Source organism: Dipodomys ordii, unplaced genomic scaffold (genome assembly GCF_000151885.1).
Source record: "Dipodomys ordii isolate 6190 unplaced genomic scaffold, Dord_2.0 Scaffold13, whole genome shotgun sequence".
NCBI lineage: Eukaryota > Metazoa > Chordata > Mammalia > Rodentia > Heteromyidae > Dipodomys > Dipodomys ordii.
Window position 1 is genome coordinate 7,356,824 of NW_012267229.1, and position 21,338 is coordinate 7,378,161.

At 38.1% G+C, this 21,338-nt stretch overlaps 1 protein-coding gene across 2 annotated transcripts in view; it reads right to left on the minus strand.

The window, feature by feature from the left end:
- Plcb1 (phospholipase C, beta 1 (phosphoinositide-specific)) overlaps window positions 1–21,338 on the minus strand; it is a 614,138-nt gene that overhangs the window by 577,514 nt on the left and 15,286 nt on the right. For both annotated transcript variants that reach the window (XM_013011003.1, XM_013011004.1), the window contains exon 2: window positions 20,777–20,854. In XM_013011003.1, the coding sequence (XP_012866457.1) occupies window positions 20,777–20,854 (78 nt within the window). The remainder of the gene's footprint in view (window positions 1–20,776; window positions 20,855–21,338) is intronic.

Below are 21,338 nucleotides of genomic sequence, written 5' to 3' on the forward strand. Positions count from 1 at the left end.
GTTGAAAACCTCGCACAGGGTATCTTGCACAAGAACAATTGTAGAGGTAATGAACTCACTCTATACGGCCCCAAGTGAAGAGATGATGATAAAGTGAACTTTTCAACTTCAGTGCCTCCCCACCCAGTATACATTCAACAGATAACAGCCTTCCTTCCCTTTCATCGCTCACCCTGTGGGCTGAGCGAGATGGAAAAACGCTGACGTCTGCATCTTCCCAGCGCACACTCAGCTTAAAAATAGATGAGCTCAGAGCAAGGACTGATCCCTTCCCATGCTTCATTGACAAAACCTACTGAACTTATCCTCGGTCCAACTCACATGTTTCTCATCCCAGAAAAATGCATGTTGTGGGCCCAAGCTGTACAAGAACAAGGACTGGAATGATTTCTACCTCTTTACCTTGGAAAGATCCCCATGAACATTTTCCAACAGTGGTGACTCTTGAGTTTTAATTTCTGCTTTACCTGAATTCTTACATATTTGAAATTATTTCCATGTTCTCATCAAAGGTAAAGAAGAGGAAGAGGAAGAAGGAGAGGAAGAACAAGAACAAGAAGAAGAGGAAAAGGAAGAAGGAGGAGGAGGAAAGAAAAGGGAAGGGGAACAGAGAGGAGGAGAGAGGAGAGGATGGGAGGGAAGGGAAGGGGAAGGGGAAAGGAGCAGAGGGGAAAAAGGTAGGGGAGGAAAAGGAATGGGAGAGGAATGAGGAGAGGAAAGGAGAAGAAAGAAGAGAGGAGAAGAGAGGAGAGGAGAGCAGAGGAAATGAGAGGAAAGGAGAGGAGAGGAAAAGAAAGGAGGGGAGGGGAGGAGAGTTAGTTACTAAAAAGTCAACCCTGAAGTCATTAATGAAGAAATAATTATAGCACAATAAAGTGAAAGACTGATAACAGCTCCTATACTATGAATCATACATATCTTTCAATGGCCCATGTGCTAAAGTCATCGAAAGACGAAGGATGTGGTGAAATCTTTAAGAGGTGAGGGCAGGTGGGTGACCCCCAGGCACTGTGGTACACTTTTAAAGAGGAGAATGGGACCCTAGCTACTTCTTCTTTCTCTACTCAGCCATGAAGGAAATGAGAGTTTCCCAAGATTGCTATCCAACACCCCAACCAGAGGCCTAAAAGCAATTAGATCCACCAAGCCATAGACTGGAACCTCAAAAATTGTGAGCTAAAGTCAAACCCTTTCATTTTATAAGGTGGTTGTCTTGGGTATTTGTTACAGTGATGGATGCTGACTAGTAGCCTCGAAAATTTATTTCCCTCTGCCATTACACATGCTCACACCCTTTCTCATTCCTCTGTGGATATGAGGCAATGCTGGTTTTAAGAGCTGTTGATAGGAGTATGGTGCCTGTTAACAGGTTCGCATGTGACTTGTTTCTATTCCTTTAAGAATATCACTTGAGAACCTCAAGTCCAGGGCCTGGAGAGGGATCGATATCTCAAGGCAGTGCAAGGACTCTAGTATTGGCACACACAATTTACGCAGTAACGGGTTGGGAATGTCACATTACATCAGTATTTCTGGAAGTGAAAAAGTCTTCGATCAGTTCTCTGCCCCCATCCCCACCCCAGTCCCTGCTGAAACACTACACTCTTTTTTAAAAAATACTTTTTTAATTGTAAAAATAGTGCACAGAGGGGTTACAGTTACATGAGTAGGGTAATGAGTACATTGTTACCTCCTCCTTTGTTTTTCCCCTACCATCCCTTCCCTCCCCCACTTCCCAACTCCTTCCTCCTCCCTCCCCCACAAGTTGTAAAGTTCATTTTCAACATAAACAATACACCCTTATAGAGAAAACTTTCTATCCATTTGAAAAAGCAAAAGACATAAAGAAAGAGCAAACAACTTTCTGTGCTTGATTGTAGAGCAAAACACAAATGATTTGCCCCTTTGCAATGTATCCTTGTAAGCCTAATCATCAATATCACCAATAGACAGTATGTATTTCCTCACAGTCTGAATGATTTTCTTTTTTTTTATCTTTTTTTTGTGAAAATACTGTACAGAGGGGCTACAATTACATGGGCAAGATAGTGAGTACATTTCTTATCAAGCATCGTAGCTTCCTCCTTTGTTTACCCTTCCCATCCCTTCCCAGCCTCCCCCTGCTTCCCCCACCCAATCCTCCCCCCACCCCACCAAAGTTGTAAAGTTCGTTTTCGACATGACAACTCGTACTTCTCATTGTTGCAATGGGTCCACCTGTATCCCTATTTAAACAATTTGTTTTTCCCCTTCCCCTCCACAAATTATACTGACATCAAATGCAGTGAAAGCAGGGGTTATACTGTGGGAGAGGGACATACAAATCAACAAAGAAATAATCTTATAAATGCATCAGAAACAATCGCATGAAAGAAAAAAAACATTCAAATACCTATCTTAGGGTTTATTTTCCTAACATCACCTTATCTGACCTTTTCGGCTTGACTCAGACATATACTAGATATTGCAATTTTCTTTAGTGTGTAAACCATGGTAGAGATACCAAGATGCAAAATGCTGTCAGGGCCTATATGAACAAGCTGGACTAAGCTCTTGAAGGAAGAGAGACCATGCGGTCCAGACAGAAGCCGGCTAGCCCTTCTAGCTGAAGCCTCAGAAAGAGGATGTTCCATCTGCACAGCTACACTTCCATCAGAAGTTCACTGCAGAAGCCAATCTGAGACCAGAAACTGACCCACCAGAGCCCACTCCACACTTAGAACCTATGAAAACTGGACCTAAATGAATGCTTGCTCTTTTCAGGGTGGTTGGCTACACACTAAAAGCTGACGAACATCTTTGTTTTGTAAGTAACCACATCAGAAAATTAAGAGGAAAAAGTTTTTTAAAAGGAATAATTTTAATGAACAACATATGTAAATATATACATTCAATATATAAGTAAATTAACAAGTATAAGCATACTTATTTATTTATTGCCTGTCCTGGGGCTTTAACTCTGGGCCTGGCACTATCCTTGAGCTCCTCTTTTATCCAGGGCTAGCACTTTACCACTTTGAACCAGAGCACCACTTCCAACTTTTTCTGTGATTAACTGGAGATAAGAGTCTCACAGACTTTCCTGCTGGAGCTGGCTTCTAACCACAATCCTCAGATCTTAGGCTCTTGAGTAACTAGGATTACAGGCCTGAGCCACTGCACCCAGCAACATATTATTTTTTAAAGGAATGATAAGATCTTACTTTTGGTCATTTGTAAAGCAGCTTTTAGTTTATGTCCAACTGCATCTCCTAATAACACAATCTCAATGAAATTATTAGCATAAAAACGGATTTGTCTCCACACTCCTCCAACCCCCGAAATGACAATGTGCCATAGTGGAAGTATTGGTTGACATTTAAGAGAAGATGCCTATCTTAACTAAGATTGTTACTGGCTTGTTGTGTGATGATGACAGGGCCCATCGTCTAATCCTAAATGAAGGGGTTGGGTGTAACACACTCTAAAGCCAGGTCTGATTCTAACAAGAAGGATGTTATTCCATTTGCAGCTGAAATCTTAACATTTTTTACTCCAACTAAATAGTCACTTCAGTATGGCAAGCACTGCCCCACATTGTGAGAATGCTGGTGTACATCTGCCTCCTCAGCATGGCTGGTGACACTGGAAACTCACAAGAGCCAACTGTGCCCTTCACTTCCCATCCACGTTCGGTCACACCCACAGACTGCTTGAAATCAGACACAGTAGGAATATCCATATCATGGAAAATGGTAAATATTGGAATTTACTCTTTCCCAATAAGACAGTTAATTGTTAAAACACTGGCCAGAACAACACTGGGCTCAGCTTTTACTAAGCCAACTGGGAAGTTAGAAGACATTATCACATAAATATGTGAGAACTGATGACTGCAACTAAAACAGTTTTGCAGCAAGGAGAGGGGGTGGTTAACTTAATATGGGAGAAAATGCCTATCTTAAGCAAAGGACAATTACTGGGAGGATTTCAAGTGGAAATGCATAATGTGCCACATCTGGGAAAAATGGAAGACTAATACAGTTAGTGTGGCAAGGGGTGAAGAGCTGGAGGTAATGATGAGGATAAAGAAGAGTTGCAGAGTCTGAAACATTGCAACCCGGGGGAATGCAGTATCTAATAATGAAGGAGAACAAGGTTAGGCATAGAACAAGGAGGATCATTTACCTACCATTCTTGAAAACTTTAGTTTAAAGTATCACAGAGATAGACATTGGATGAACAGCCATATGTTCAGATAGAGAATTAACTACTACATTAAGAATGAGTCCCTAAAAATGGAATAATGAATGTCTGCAATTTAGATCCAGCAATGTAGATTGTGATGAATAGTTGGAGAACTGGGTAAAAGTATGAGAGCAAAAAAAAAAGAAGAAGAAGAAGAATCAAGAAGTCAAAGTGTACAGGTAAGATGATACATGCCTACTTCCCTACTATTTAAAAGGTAGAGTTAGAAGGATATTGAGTTTGAGGTCAGCTTAAGAAAAGTTAGTGAGATTCTATCTCAATAACAATATACAAAATGGCTAGGGATGTGGCAAAAGAGGTAGAGCACAATTTGCCTAAGTTGTGCAAGTCACTGGATTCAATTCCCAGTATTGCAAATATGTGTGTGTATTTCAAACAAAGTGAATAATGTTAAATTATGGTAAAAGATCAGTCACCAAGTGGTCTAAAAGTGCTCAATATGTTTTGAAACAGGACTATCACTGTGGCTTCCAAAAGAAAAGTTTGTGGGAGGGATCGGAATGGAATCCAGGTTGGTATGGATTGAGGAATAGGTGAAAGGTGAGAATGCAGAGTTTAGGCCTATCTTTTAGAAGAGTGTGGAGAATAGAACAGAGAAACAAAGGAAAGGAACAGGGAGAGTCAAAAGAGGGCATAAGGTTTCCTTTGTATACAGAAGAGGTATGTTGTGTTTAATACTGATGCTTTAGATATGGCTGTAGAGGAAACATCAATAACACAGATAAGAGAAGAAATATAGCCATGTTCTATCATTAAGAAGCCAAAGTCCAGGGCTTAAGAGACAGAGATGGTCTGAGAAAAGGAGAAAAACAAAACAGGAAAAAGAGAGCAGCTGAAATTGAAGACATCCTCAGGCTAGTGGCAGGAAATAGATTATTTTGACCTACAGTGCTTGTTTTCTTCTCCTGGAAGTAGGAAGTTATGGAAACATCTAAATGCAAAGTAGCTGGAGATAAGAAGAAGGAGGATTTAATAGATGACTCACAATATGTGAAGACACTGGTTCTAGACCTTACAGATCTGGTTTTCCAACACTTAGCAATCTACACACTTAGACAAGCTACATCACTTGTCTATGTCTCATTCAATTTGATAATCATGATTAAGCAATTCTTGAACCCTTGGAATATGCTAAGAACACACACACACACACACACACACACAGAGTTGCACAATGCCTCAGGAGTCAAAGACTTCATTATGTAGTCAACAAGTAAGAGGGGTTAGACTAAATTAATATAGCATTTAAAGTCCTAAACTTAAAAAAAAAACCATGAGGTACTCAAGAAATACAAGCAAGCAAGTTCTATTCTAAAGTGTCGGGAATAAAATCAGCTTACTAGAACTAAAGCTCTCCTACCTATAGCCTCAGTTTGCCTCATGCAAAATTGGAATAAATAATCAACCAAATGATCTGATAATAAGATTGCACTTTGTTTATAACATCATATTTACAAATAATTCTCACTCTCCTTTCCTGCAAATGTTCCTGCTACAATTGAGATTAATAGGCTAATATATACACAACTTTCCCAAACTCACTCCTTTTGTACAATTTTCAGTGTTTTTGTTTTGTTTTGTTTGCCTAGGGTGGACCTCAGATAGAAAACCTCCTATCTACATCTTCTGCCTAACTAGGACTACAATCATACACCCATAAAATTATACTTAAGGCAATAAAATTATCCTTGATAGCTAAAGCCCAACTTAGAATATAGAAGGTAACAACAAAATGTCATATACAGGGAACTATAAGCATTATGTCCATCAGTAGTTCACAAATTATATACCATGATTTATCTCCCATGTTTACAGGGCAGATGTAGCTGGAGCCTTAAAATCTGAGTCCCTGTCTTCCTTCAAATAAATGACTGTAATATACCAGTGAGTAATCTTGGTTTGCCAAAGGGACAAAGACTTTGTCAGCTGAAACTGGCCTAGAAAATGAAGGGACTGATTAGCTCATGGAATTGAAATAGATTAATCTGGCACCCTAAATGTTCCCACTTGGTTCTCTCCTGGCGCCGTGGTTTGGATGTAATTTGTATGTGCTCAAAGCCCCAGTGTGGTGGTTTGAGAGGGTGAAACCTTTTGTGGGAGCTGCCACAGCAAGGTAATTAGGCCATCCATTGGAAGGGATGGTGTAGTTCTGGTAGAATTTATTTAGTTCTTACAAAAACCAATGGAAATAGAAAGATGGTGACCTCCTTGTACTCGATTTCTTCTTTGTGCCATCAATTTGCTTTAAATTCCTCCACCATGTTATGGCCCTCACTAGATCACTGCTGTCTAGACCTTCCTAGTCCCTATAACTATGTGCTAAAAGTTTTTTAAAAAGCAACTTTTTATATACTACACAACCTTAGGTATCTTGTTATAGTAATACAAGGGACTGATTTGTCTTCTGTAGATGTTGGCTTCCCCTTCTAGATCCCAAAGTAGCTGTCAGCCATCCCAGGAGTGTCTTCTCTAGAACCAAAATAACAAAGGCAGGTTTGTATAATACAAACTCGCAGTGCATGCTTCAGTAAAGGAAAAGGTATTTCCCATGTCTTCAAAAAAATTGTTATTGGCCAGAAACTGCAGTGACTCTGAAAAACCATCTCCAACCCAACCTCTACTGTCCAACAGATTTCTGACTCAATAAGAAATAGATGAATGTGCCTGTCCACAGTTTGCTACAAAACACTCATTAATATGGCTAGGGTAACTGTGGAACTGAATTTTTAACTTAATGCTAATTCATTAAAATTTAAGTATAGAAAGCCACATGTGTCTAGAGGATATGGTTCCAGAGAGTATGGTTCTATGGTAAGCAAAACATGGACCACAGCTGCTGGGCTAACCCAGTAAGCCACACTTACTTCCTGGAGCTGGAAGTAATGTTACTTCTTCCCTCTCCATTTGGGTCCCTCCTCGAGTCCCCAAACCCACCGCTCTCAGTTCACTTAGATAAATGGCCCAATTCAACTTAAAAGTCCTTTGCCAAGGAGTCATACTTATAAATCTTACCTAGCACAATGCCACATTGAAAGTCACTTTAGAATAATAGGCTTTTAAAGTGGAGAGGGACCTCAGGGCTTGTACACTTCAGATCGATATTTCATAGACAAGCAGCAGCTTGGAGCACCAATCGCTTTGTTTATGGCACTCAGCAGCACCAGGATATGCTGACCTTCAGCCATTTGTTGTTGTTTGTGGTATTCCACTGCAAAATTCATTCTTTATTCCACAGTTCTCTCATAGGGCACACGGTGAGAGAATTCACTGCTGGGCTCATAAAGGTTTGTAATCATTTGTTTATTGAAGTGGTTACCAGAAAGGCCAGATAATTTTGCCTAAGGATCGAAATGAGCCTAAAAGTCCATGTCGATTAGATGGACTGGGCTGGTGGGAACTGTGGGAGACTGGACAACACATCCCCTATTTACAGAAGGCAACTGCCACTCAGATCTGGCCAAATGTGGCCATGGGGGTCATTTAGACTTCTATATGAGCTCTCCACATTTTTGGGGGGGATCCGGTTGTGGGGCCTAAACTCTGGGCCTGGGCACTGTCCCTCAGCTCTTCAGCTCAAGGCTAGCGCTCTACCACTTGAGCCATAGCACCACTTCCGGCTTTTTTTCTTTTTTGCTTATGTGGTGCTGAGGAATCGAACCCAGGGCCTCATGCATGCAAGGCAAACACTCTACCACTGAGCCATCTTCCCAGCCCCTCCACATTTTTCAAAGTGCTGGAAACTCATTTCTCATGAAAAATTCTTCTTCTCACCATCAACTCATGTTCAAAGTTGTCACTCAGACCAAACAATGTCTGTTCTTCCAGTTCGTACCTTGTGACAGAGATGAATGAAGTCTGATTTCTTGAAGATTTAGGAAGCCACTGTTGTGGTGTCCTTGCATTCCCACACATGCCCCCGACACACAAAAAATGACAACCTTGTACCTGTAATTAAGGACTTTCATGAAGCTAACACCTGTTACCCTGAAGACCCCTGGGTCACCAAGAGAAATTGGCATCATAGGCTCTTAGAACTACTAGGCAAATGCTACAGTTTCTCTTCCTTTCCCTACCCCAGTACTAACTCTAGGATTCCCCAGAAATTTGGAGCTGCCTTTGTCCACCATATCAATTCATTAGATAACACACATTGTACTTGCTGTTTTCCCTTACATACCTTACAAGCCCACTGGCCACACTTTCTGGATAAAGTATTTGAAATCAAAGTAGAGGCTGGAAGAACCCAACCCACAAGCACCAAAAATTATTTTGACACAGTTTGTAATTTTTTTTCTTTCTAGTTTGAACTATTCACAGCTCAAGTTCATGAAAAAGTCAACACATCTAAAGTCACACCTGTGATATTCTGATAACTTAATATTCACAATCTAGTGTTGAAACTGCTGCCCTCTTGCATAATGAAGCCAGGCAAGAGGAACAAATGTTCATTTAAAAATAGAATCCATTGTGTATAGCAGCACAATCATTAGCTTCTTAGTATAGCAACTAGTTCTGCCTCATAAAACTTTTTATTGAAGCATTCATTTCATATAGGTGTATTGTTTGCTATCATGCAAATCGATTTCCAGACCACAGCTCTTAAGCAGTAGTTTTGCACAGTGCTGGGAAGAAATCTCACATAAAATCATTCTGATTACAATCAACATTCCCTACAGAAGGCAGAGTGAAAAACCAAACATTCTAATGGAAAAAAAAATTTCATTTCTACCTTTCTTATATGCATTCTATACAGGTAACAGAAGGACAGGCTTCCTACCACACATGCAAATTATCACCTTGTCTGGTTTCCATGGTTAGGAGTATGTGTCAATAAAGGAAGGTGTTTATAAACTGATAATAAATGGCACAGTTATCATTTAAGGAGATAAAGTTTGCCTTTTTACCCATAAAAATATAGGTATTAAATGAAGCGAATATAAAATACTATTTTATTTTGGTTTATATACTATTTATGTTGTTTGAGGATTTTTGTACTAAGGACTGACATCAGGAACTAGTGCATGTTAAACACTTTACTGTTGAGCTATATATTAACCCTTTAAGGCTATTCTTAATACTATATTAATGACATATTCTCTTCTTCAAAAGTATAACTAATTTCATCAAATCAATCTCTTGTTCAAAAGTATAGCTAATTTAATAAAAAAATGATGCCATCTAATTTAATAGACAAATGAATCCAAAAAGTGGTACATAGACACAGTGGAATTGTACTCATCTACCATAAAGAATAAAATTTAGACATAAAGAAATGGAAAGACTTGGAGAGGATTATGTTACGTAAAGTAAGCCAGACCAGAGAAGCACAGGTTGCATGGTTTCCCTCATTAGTGGGAACAAGAACATGCCTATAAATCTAGAAGTAGGCACACTGAGTGGAACCCAAGTGGCTATAAATGATGAACTGAAATGTAATAGAATCTATGGAGAATGCAAGTGGTATTAATTCTTCAGAAAGACAAACTCAACGAAATGAGTACTAGGAAATGGGCAAGGGGGTGGTTAAGAGGAGAGGGGTAAAAGAATGAATGGGAGAAATGCAGGGCAAGAATGGATTGCATATGCCACAAAACTGTGAAAAATAAAGGAAGGTGTGGTTGGAATGGGGAGGAGTGAAGATGTTGAAGGGATGACACAAATCGAGATGCACTGGACACATAAATTGCTTTGTTAAATGGCAAAAAAATCAATACATAGCCTAAAAGTGGGGGAGAGGGTTGGTTGGGAGGGTTGCGTCAAAAGTGGTGACATTGATCACAAGGCACTATATTCATTTACTTCTCTGTTGAATGGCAGCCCATTTGTACAACTACCTAAAGAAAATAAAAAAATATATTTTTTAATCCCTGGAATTTACACAGTGCCTGGACCTAATGGAGAATCTCGAAAAACAAAACCTAAAGGGTTATAAACAGGGCTTGAATACTGAGGTCCTGTGCATTAAGGGCAGAACAAATGGCTAATACCTGGAACCTTGGAAGAATGAGAAACTAAATAAGTTTTAATCAACCAAATAGAATCAAAACAATCTATTTTTATTCACGCTTGAATATTGAGAATCATTCTTTTAAAAATGTTAGTCATTTCCTGTTTTATTAAGTACAGTACAGGGAATATGATCCAGTGATAGTCAAATAATTCTGAATCTTGAAGGTCTCATATGATATTCATGCAGAGTATTACTTCAGGTGGAAAGTAGGCCATGCCACTCACAGGAAGGGCAGAATGTGCACTTCCTCTCAGGAAGTTGGCTGAACTCACTGGTAATCCTTGCTTGCTTTCTACCACTGTTCTTCCCTGCTGCACATTAGAATCAAATAGAGGAAGAAGAAGAGAAAAGGGAGGAGGAGGAAGAGGAGGAAGAGGAAGAGGAGGAGGAGGAAGAGGAGGAGGAGGAGGAGGAAGAGGAGGAGAAAGAGGAGGAGGAGGAGGAGAAAGGAAGGAAAGGAATAATTCTGCAGGTAAACTTAACTTTATACACGAACAAAGTTCTGTGAAAATGTAAAGTGTTGAGAGTCAGGACACATGGTCAAACTGCCCTGCTTTCACTCTACTCCTGACTCCACTATTCACCAACCATATAATCAAGAGGCAGTACACAGCCTTTGTGTGTAGTTTATTCTCTTATAAATGGAGATAGCTATACAATTATTTTTGGAGGCTTATGGAAATGATTAAGTAGTGTATGCATATTGCAATATAGTCATATATGTATTATAGTGTGGTGTGTCTATGTATATATTATATATATTTGGTACTCACTGTATATTTATTTATAAATATATACATATATGCATATATAGTATACATGATTACATGTAACATATATACACCACACACTATAAGTATATCCTGTACATACTATATGTCTATGTTATATAAGTACTATATATATGTATACATATATATATATACATACTGCACATATAAGGCTGGGGATATAACTCAATGGTAGAGTGTCTGCTTTGCATGTGTAAGGCCCGAGGTTCAAGTCTTAGCACTGCCAAATTAAATGAATAAATAAACAAGTAATGTTTCTGTGTGAGAGAGTATATGTGTGTTAGATGAATGCCTGGCATATGGAAACTATGACATCTATGCTTGCCATTATTGATATTGATGATAATGAGAATAAAAACAGTACAGAAAAGACATATGCAATCGGAATTAGCAAAAAGCAAATATTTTCTCTAAATCTGAGTAACTTGCCTGTATGTATTGAATTCTAAGAAACTGGTTTTTGCGAAGTCTGAATTTTTGTCTCTTTAGGTAATTTAAATGAAATAAACAATGATAAAATATGGAATAAAATAACTAGAGTATCCATTCTGGACTTTGTATGTACATGGTGATGTATATATTACTCTGATGCTGCTCTAAATACAGTCTTACCAAAAGATAGAAAAGATCTTGTCTTGCTGATTAAATACATAAATGATTTGACAGGACCTCACCAGAATGATTAAACAATCTTCAATTGGAAGAAAATAGGCTAAAATAGGATATCTGTATTTAAATAAGAGAGCATGACTTTAGCTCAACAGCAAAGGTCTTGGAATTATATTTACAAGGAAGCAAACAGATTTTTCCCATAATGGGAAATGAAAGTATAAGCAATATACAGTACTTTCTTCACACATTCTCCTAATTCAATGTCTAGAATATTCTAGTTATCAGAAATGTGCAAGTACTCCACCGTAGTAGCTTCCTTTTATGGAACGAATCCAATATAATATCTCCTATAAGTCTGAGAAGAGCTAAATATAAGTAACTCATGCAACTGAGCATACTTTTATAATTAAAATGTTAGGAGCATTGAATTAAAGCCAGGGTACTATCATGTGTTTGTAAACTCTACTAAGAATGTATTAAAATATGCAGTGCTGTTGTTATTCTGATGATGAAGTGACACAAGCATCATGTGAATAGATTCCAAAGAAACTACCATGATGCCATTTCACAATAACTCCACAGATCTTAAAGTGTACTTCCAGCCACATGTAATGGTACATGCTTGGGAGGCAAAGGCAGGAGAAGCTCAAGTTAAGATCAGCCCAGATTAAGCAGTATCTTACCTAAAAAAATAAATTATTTGCTAGCAAGTGCCAGACCCTAGGTTAACTCTTCAGTACCATGAATGAGTGAGTGAATGAATGAATGAATATATGTGTGCATGTATGTAAAGTCAGGTATTCTTCAAGAGGCTATGCTTTAGAAAATCTACCACAAAAAGTTTCAAAAAGATTTCATTCTGATGGCATTTATTCTTTATGTTTAAGTTTTATTGTAAAGTTGAGATACAGAGGGGTTACAGTTACACAAGTCAGGTAATGAGTACATTTCTTTTTGAACAGTGTTACCCCCTCCCTCATTTTCTCCCACTCTTTCCCCTCCTAAACCCCTTACCTCCAAGTTGTAAAGTTCATTTCCAACATAGTGTCTAGAATGTATCACGTTTGAATTGGTTCACTCTTTGTCCCAGTTTCTGTGATTCCCATTCCCTTCCCCAAATCAGACAAACTTATATACTACACAAAGGGTACAGAAATAAAAAACTGACATCAGAGAATAAACCAAAGAGAAAAAAGAAATAAAAAAGAAATAACTACAAATGGTACTATAAAAAAATAAACTTCTTGTTTCCATTTATTGGAGTTCATTTTGATAGGCATCATTTTATATATGCACGTAGCTATTGAGCTGTCATGGTGCTCTTCTAAGAATAACCTGGACATCGTTTAGTTATTACAAATGAGGGAAACTATACAACCTATGTTTCTTTGGGTCTGGCTTGCTTCACTTAGTATAATTTTTTCTAAGTCTTTCTATTTCCGTACAAATGGGGCAATGCCATTCTTTCTGGTGGAAGCATAGAATTCTATAGTGTATTAATAACACATTTTCTTCATCCATTCATCTTTTGAGGGGCATTTATTCTTAAACTTTGTCTACTTAGTCCAAACCATCAGAACATTTGGCTATCCAATGTTAGCCAGAATATATATATGGAAGTAAAAATTTGAAAGGGAGGATCATACCAGGGAAGCACAGACAGTATTGTCAAAAGCAGAATGTAAGCTAGAAGGTGACTTGAAAATACAGGCATGATTCTAGTGATGTCACACATAGTTGTCTAAATTATGTTCAAAATACTAAATACCTTATTTCTAAGATTCTAGTCAATTTGGAAGAGGAATTGTCTAGTGTTATTAATGTCACTGTCACCCTAAAACAATTGTCTTGGAGGAAAAGAAAAGATACAGGTAGTTATTGTGGCATCCAATTCTTCTTGTGAATAATGCTGCTATTTCCTCCCATCAAAGTCTTTTAAATCATCTTAAAGCTTATTCCATAAGATACTTTAAATCCCCCATGGGCCAGACGCTGGTGGTTCACACCTGTAATCCTAGCTACTAAAGTAGCTGAGATCTGAGGATCACACTTGGAAGCCAGCCCGGGAAGGAAAATCAGTGAGGCTCTTATCTCCAATTAATAACAGAAAAAGCCAGAAGTGGTGCTATGGCTCAAGTGGTGGAGCACTGGCCTTGAACAAAAAGAGCTCAGGGACAGTGCCCAGGCCAAGTTCAAGCCCCAGGAATGGCAAAAAAAAAAAGAAAGAAAATCCCCATGATCTAGGAAACTTTTACCTAGAATGGAATATTTTATGAGTGAATTATCCTCAGAGGAAATGTCTTTTCAGCAATCAATCTCTTCTTTTGCCTTCCTGGCTTGGTTCCCAAAACATTATGAAATACATAAATAAACATCTTGTTTGCCCAAGCAGACCTAAGCTTCAATGCTCTAGATCAAAAGAGCAAAAGCAAATCTAAACAGAAATCAGGTTACTGTTGCCTTGAAGAAAAGAGAAGGAAGAAAACTCTTCATGTAAATAAATGGTCACTTGGCTTTTGAAACAGCACATTTGCCATCCCTAACAATTAGTGAGGGGATACATGTTTGGTGGGAGACTAGATGTTTATTATATAGTAATTCTAAAAGCCACTACAAAGGATTGGTTGCTTACAGGGTAAGAGAAGATGCTAGGAATGTTGTTTCTTCTCCTTGGACCTTAATACCAAATCCAAGAAAGTGAGACTTACATTTGGTTTGGGGAAAGTGCAGCCTACCTTGTTGAGAAGATTACAGAGGTGACTCATTAAACATCCAGCGGACCCAGAATGCAAGGCGAAGTCTACAGCCACTACTTCAAAGCTGGTTTTCTAAACCAGCTTCAGGCTCCCCAAATTAGGTCTGTGTTATAGAAACCAGCCCTAGCTTCAAACAAAATAGTTACTTCACATGCTCCTGTGCCATGAAAATGGATCTGTTTAAAAAACCTTAATCAGGAGGTATGTGTATCAAGTTGTTAAAGCATCATAAGTACATATTGGCACTCTCAGACAAGGATTCAAGTAAAAGTAGCATACTTTAGAGGTGATCTTAGGACATAGCAGTGAAGAAGTAAGACAGGAAGGAAGGAAGCCCATGTCATTAGTATAACTGAGCCTCATTCCACAGGCAAACTCTGGAGAAAAAAACAATATATATATATAATATAGTTCTTATATATATTTCATACATAATATATTTCTTGTATATATATGTTATATTACATAATATAATATAGTTATTATATATTAATATATATATCATTTATCCTTGAATGATCTCATCCAAGAAGTGGTAACTGATGCAATATGTATCAATCAGATTCCATTGGACAGCTAATTGCCAGAAAGTTCCTGAGTAGTTGACTGAGAAACAAAGTAAGGTTTCAAGGCCAGCAAAAGAATACAGGTGCTAGTGGCTGCTGGGGTATACCTGGCCCAATGGAGTGGCAAGAATGAGGATCCAGACATGGTACTGTCTCTATTTGTGCTCCTAATGTCATTGACAATGGTAAAGGAGAGATGCAGAGGAGAACAGAAAGATTTCAGCCATCCACATTGGTGGTTAGCCAACAGTGATTAGCATTGGGCTCCAAGCCATGGAACAATCACAGCCCATACAAAGCAATCCTCAGATGGATTTTACTGCTTTCTAAGGTGATTTCAGTTATTATTCCAGCCTTTGGGAAAAGCTAGCAAATACAAACAAATAGATTTCATCTCTTTACTGTGCAATTCCATCATAGTACTCCAGCTAGTACTCAGTTGCCTCTAAGTAGGTCCTGTCCACTTAGTACACAGAAGATACATTAAATTCATGTTTCTGAAATACACTAGGAAAGCATGTCCCAGAGAGGAGGCTCCACTGCTAAATGATCATCCAGGACATGTGTGCCCATGAGTCCTTTATGCAGGGCGAAACTACATTTTAATAGGAAATCATTTAATTTTTGTTGTTGTTGTTGAAGTTCCTGATTCCTGATTCAAAATATTTTTGAACTCTGGACACTCTTGCTGAAAAATGTGACTGTGGCTTATGTAAATATTTAACTTTTAAACTTTGCTTTTGAACTCTGCATAGAACTTTAAGGTTATCATAAGAGAAAGCTACCTACAGTTGCTATTTATAGGAACTTAATCATCCCTCTGTAAAGATCCCACCTGGTGTCTCCTGTGAAAGTCGAAAGCAGAACAGGACAGCAGATGGAACAGATGGAAGAGCCGATCCCTCTTGTCCTAAGTCCCTAGAAATGACTAAACATTTCTAGGTATAAGGGTATGTCTATAATCTAAGATCATGAGTAAACAAAAAGGGTTATGCTTGCTGAACCAGAAAGTATGAACGGAAGAAGACATATAAGAATGACTTAAAAATGACAACACCATGGTTCAGAGGCATTGAAAGACAGGGAAGACTCTTGAGCCATTCAAGACACACAGCTGGGGCTGGGAAGTTGGTTCAATGGTAGAGTGCTTGCCTTGCATGCATGAAGCCCTGGGTTCGATTCTTCAGGACCACATAAGCAGAAAAAAGCCAGAAGTGGCACTGTGTCTCAAGTGGTAGGGCCCTAGCCTTGAGCTGAAGAGCTGAGGGACAGCACCCAGCCCAGAGTTCAGCCCCCCAAGACTGACCAAAAAAAATAAAGACACAGTTGGTGGGGAGGTGGAAGCCAGGATTTTAAGGGGGGAAAAAAATCAACTCATGTCCACCTGCTGTTACAAATCCCATCTCTCATATTTTTCACACTCTGAGTCAGAGAGAAAGCCACAAGAGAGGTAATGCTGCTACCCTGGCTAGCTATAACCCAGGGAATCACCAGACAATAGAAGCATTTGTAGAAATTAAATTAAGGGTTCTCCCTCACACCAAAATATATTATGCATGGGTTAAAAACCTAGATTAGCAGTTTTGATGGTGAGTCAGTAAGAAAGATTAAAGAAAAAGATAAAGGGTAAAAGGTGACTCTATCAAAGGCTTCAAGACATCTACTGCAATGAATAAATTAGCTGTTGAGAAATTCAAGCAAGCCACAAACAGGAAGTAGCTATTTGCAACATTCATAACAGCTTAACAGAATACAAAGAGAAGCATTATCATGGGGAAAAGGGACTGTAGGTAACTAATTCCAAAGATAATGGTAAATAAATACATGATTGTACAGTTTATTAATAAATCCTGCTAGCACATATTAGAAGAAGGACAATACTATCTTTGTGTCTGATTTTCTAACTGTTGGCTAGGGCTGGAGCTGACAGCTTCACTCCCATCAGAGACTGCTGTGTTACAAAATGCACAGCCAATAACTAAGATTTAGGATATGTATAGCCTTCCATCCGCAATTGTGTGCTAAGCATTCCCCTTAGGAATTGTCTGACCCACATACCCAGAGAGGGACATATGAGGCTATTAATTGTAGGATTGTTTGCTTTAACTCCAAATTAGAAACAACACCAAGAGTTCATCAACGAGAATATTTTTATTTAAAAAAGAGGGGCTATTCATTCTGGGAATACATGAAAAGTTTCCTAAGATACTGTGAATTGAAAAACAAGTTGCAGAATGTTAAAAATTACATGATGTTTAGGATGTCAATGGCTCATGTCTGAAATCCTAGCTTCTCAGGAGTCTGAGATCTGTGGATTGAGGTTTAAAGCCAGCCTGGACAGACAAATAAACATCTCTTATTTCCATTTAACCAGCAAAAGGCTCGAAGTGTGTGGCTCAAGTGGTAGAATGCCAGTCTTGAGGAAAAAGCCAAGAGAGAGTGCAAGGCTCTGAAGTTAAGCCCCAGTACCAGTATAACAATAACTAAATAACACAATGACAGAATACAGACACACATTTTTAAAAAATGAAATCTTCTCACAGGTCTGAATGTGCAGTCATTTAAAAAAAAAGAAAGAAAAGATCAGAGAACAAAGCAAAAAGCTGTTTGCTGCCCTCAGATGAGTCTGGACAAAGAACTAGGATTGAGGTCAACAGAGGGTGTGGTTTAAGGTTGTATTGCTTTAAGGGGGTTTCTTGCTACACTGCTTTACTGTATTAACTGTATTTAATTAATTTATTAATTAATTAAATCAATAAATAAAATAAGTAGTAAAATAAAAGGAGTAGTAAGGCTCCATCACTGAAAATCCTTTTTTTTTTCCATTCCTTTTTTAAATGTATGTTTCTCTTTCTCCCTTCCCCTAAGCTCTTGTTTTCAGAATACAAGAGCTTGGAGAACTATCTTGAACCTCTTTGATCTGAATTAGCAGAGACTGGCTTTATTATTATACTAACTTTGGCCCAGAAGTAGGGTATCATGTTGTAAGGCAAAGGTCTATTTTATGTTATATTCTAGCAGGATAGGTGTTTGTGAGCTTTTACACTGATCCTTTTTTTTTCTTTAGCCAGGCTTCAAAACTGTAGTGCAGATTCTTGTCATCCACATAGTTTTCATGGCAAAAACTTCCTGCTCTAGTTTCTGGCAAAAGTCCAAAGAAAAATTCTATCTTAAGGCTGACAACCTCTTCAGTGCCCAGGCTAGGCAGAAGCCCTGTCTCATCCATGGTTTAGAAATAAACTCATCCTTTTCACACAATCTATATTTACATTAGGAAAAGCATGGAACTTTAAAATATTAATATTCAAAATCTCATTTTTTGCTACTTATATTCAATAAGACTTACAGAGCAAACAATAAGCAGAAAGAATTTGCAAAATAAGTCCAGGGCTGGTACTAAGTATGAACATTTATCTCTAAAAGTGATATTCATATTTATCTGTTTCCACGAACCCCAAACATTCTGTCAATGTTTCACCAAAGCACATTTCTTCCACCTAAAAAAATGCCTTGCTAGCTCTGGATTTTAATTCTGAAATCTATCATCTGTGTAATCTGTTTTCTTTGTCACCTATCATTTCTACAGTGCCAAATCAAAAGAAAGGTTTGGAAAGGCAATGGATCACTGTCTAGAGAGGGAAAGCCAGTGGATAGGAATCAGTGGCTTGGGTACAAACAAGGTCTGATGCAGCCACCACAAGAGAATGGCATGGAAGAGCTCGTTTTCATTTAATACATTGCAACACTTGTATATCTCTTGTTCAGCTTGTAAGGACAGCTTCAAGCTATAGTGAAAATGACAAAGTTAAAAATGTGGTGAATTTATTTTCCCCCTTAAATCCAATCATCTTTTAGATTCTAAGATATAATGATCATTGACTACAACATAAACATCCAAACTGATAAAGGACTGAGGGATGATTTAGGAATCTAAAAAGTAAGAGGTAAATTTACCATGTCTTGACTGGAATTCTAAGATAAATACCAGGGGTGGGGAGCAGGAAATGTTGAAACAATCCACAGATTAAGGGATTGCTACCCCATTATTTGTTTCAAAACAACATTCTAACCAAAAGGAGAAAAAGATTGTTTAACAAAACTGAAGGAGATTTTTCTATATTTGAAAATAGCCTGAGTTAAAATATTGGGTTCACAGATGCATCAAAGAGTCTTTGGTCCTAAACCTTTTCTTTCTTAGCAAAATAATATTTATGATTGGTCTTGGGGGGGAGGGCTTAACTGACTTGCCATGAATTATTTAAAAGCCCAAAAATATCTTCTGTCGCTTTTATGGAAACTTGATTTACAAGTTGAGAAAATCAAACTGACAGTTTGTTCTCTTGTACAAATACCCAACCTTTAGAAATGCTCTAGGCATTATAAATATATCTTTCACAAATATAAGCTTCAACATAGTTCTTAAAATTAGCCTCTAGGAGGAAAAGAAAAACAAAACAACAAACAAAAAACAGAGAAACAAAACCTCTTTCAGGCCATTGTTTGATACATAACAGCAGGAAACAAAACACAATGTCTAAGCCAAAATGATTAACACACCCAGTGATAAACATGAAAGTTAAGTATAAAATCTTACTCAGCATCACTTTTGACATTAGCACAGAGTCAGTGTTTTTAATTCCTATGTCTATGGCCACAGATGGCTCTAGGACACATTGACAGTAGCTAGAAAGTACAAACACCAGGACCTCAAGGCTGAAATTTGCACTTGGAGAGATGTGTAAACAGGCTGACCATTCAGGAGGAGAGCAGACATTACATTTCAGACACAGAGTTTCTACCAGGATTCACACCCCACCTCACCATGCTGTACAAGGCTAGTTGCACATCCATGCTCATACATGTAACTGGAGTTGCCCAAGACGTTCCTGTAAGACTATTCCAGAAACTGTGATACCAGGATCTGATGCAGAATTTTAAAGCTTAGACCTCAGATCCCTTCTGCAATAATTAGGGAGGTCTCAGCTATTCAGTACTCTTCAATTGCTAGTCTGACTTCAAAATGTATTTAGTACTCTCAGTAAACTCTGTCCTACCTCTGCAGACATGTTAAAGGACCAATGTATTGTACATTCTGAACCTCTCAGGTTCCAGTGTACAACTCTGACAATAATAACCACTTTCTATGAATGTTCTTTTCTAACTGCCCATTAAACATCAAAGACATCTTAGGATCTATCTTCTTTTTAAATAATTCAGTAGAGAATCATCAATGGCTTCATAATAAATGAGATACTAAATTCACAGTTTGGTGGGCAGAAAGCTAATTTGGGAAGATACTTTAAAATGGAGGGAAATGTTAAAGGAATCTTCACCTTGATTTTCTAATAAGAGTAATGTTATCAAGGTCTAATTCCTGTTGATTCCGGGAGAAACTTAGTGAACATACAGGAGAGAGAAGAGAGAAAGAAAAAGCCAAAGTCATGGTCTCAAAGGACTTTCCTTACGATTTTTCTGCATTTCTTATGGATGAAGGTTTAAATCAGTAACATTTCTTAATTATGTTCTACACTAAATGTCATTCACGTGCTCATGGTTTTCATCCTGAACGTAAACCACCAATTTGCTCTAGGGTTTAGTGAATCCAATATGTCCAACTGGCATGCATGAAAAGTCCTAAGACATTTGCCTTTTGATTTTCTTTCAAAGCAGGATCTTTAAATAAATTGCAAAAAAAATTCATCTGGGAATTAAATATATGTATATTATTCAGTAAATACTTTGCAAATCAGTAATTAACTGGAAAGTGTAAGAAAAATGTATCTAATTTCTTACCTTATTTTGATCTGTCCAGTAAAAGAAAAATCCCTGAGGGTCAGTCCTCAAAATAATTGGTGTAACAATAGTAGAGTCCTAAAGATGCAAAATTAAAAAAAAAAATACATCAGTACATATTGCTATGGAAAGTCCTTCCCAGAAGTTACTGAAGTAATCATTAGTAAGAGATTCTCTACTGTCATCAATTATTAAGAAAATGTTTCCCAGGGGCTGGAGGCTGAGATCTGAGGACCCCAATTCAAAGCGAGTAGGGGCAGGAAAGTCCATGACATTCTTATTCCAATTAACCACCAGGAAACACCAGGAAGTGGCATTGTGGTTCAAAGTAGAGCACTAGCCTTGAGCAAAAGAGCTCAGGGACAGCACCCAGGACCCAAGTTCAAGCCCCATGACTGACAAGAAAATGAAGACAGAAAGAAGGAGACAGACGGATAGAAAGGAAAAAAGGAAGGAAGGAAGAAATAAAGAAAGGAAGGAAGAAAGGAAGGAAATGTTCAAAAACAAATCATACATTGCATCTTTTATTTTTACAGAAATATTGGCAATGAAACTTATGTCC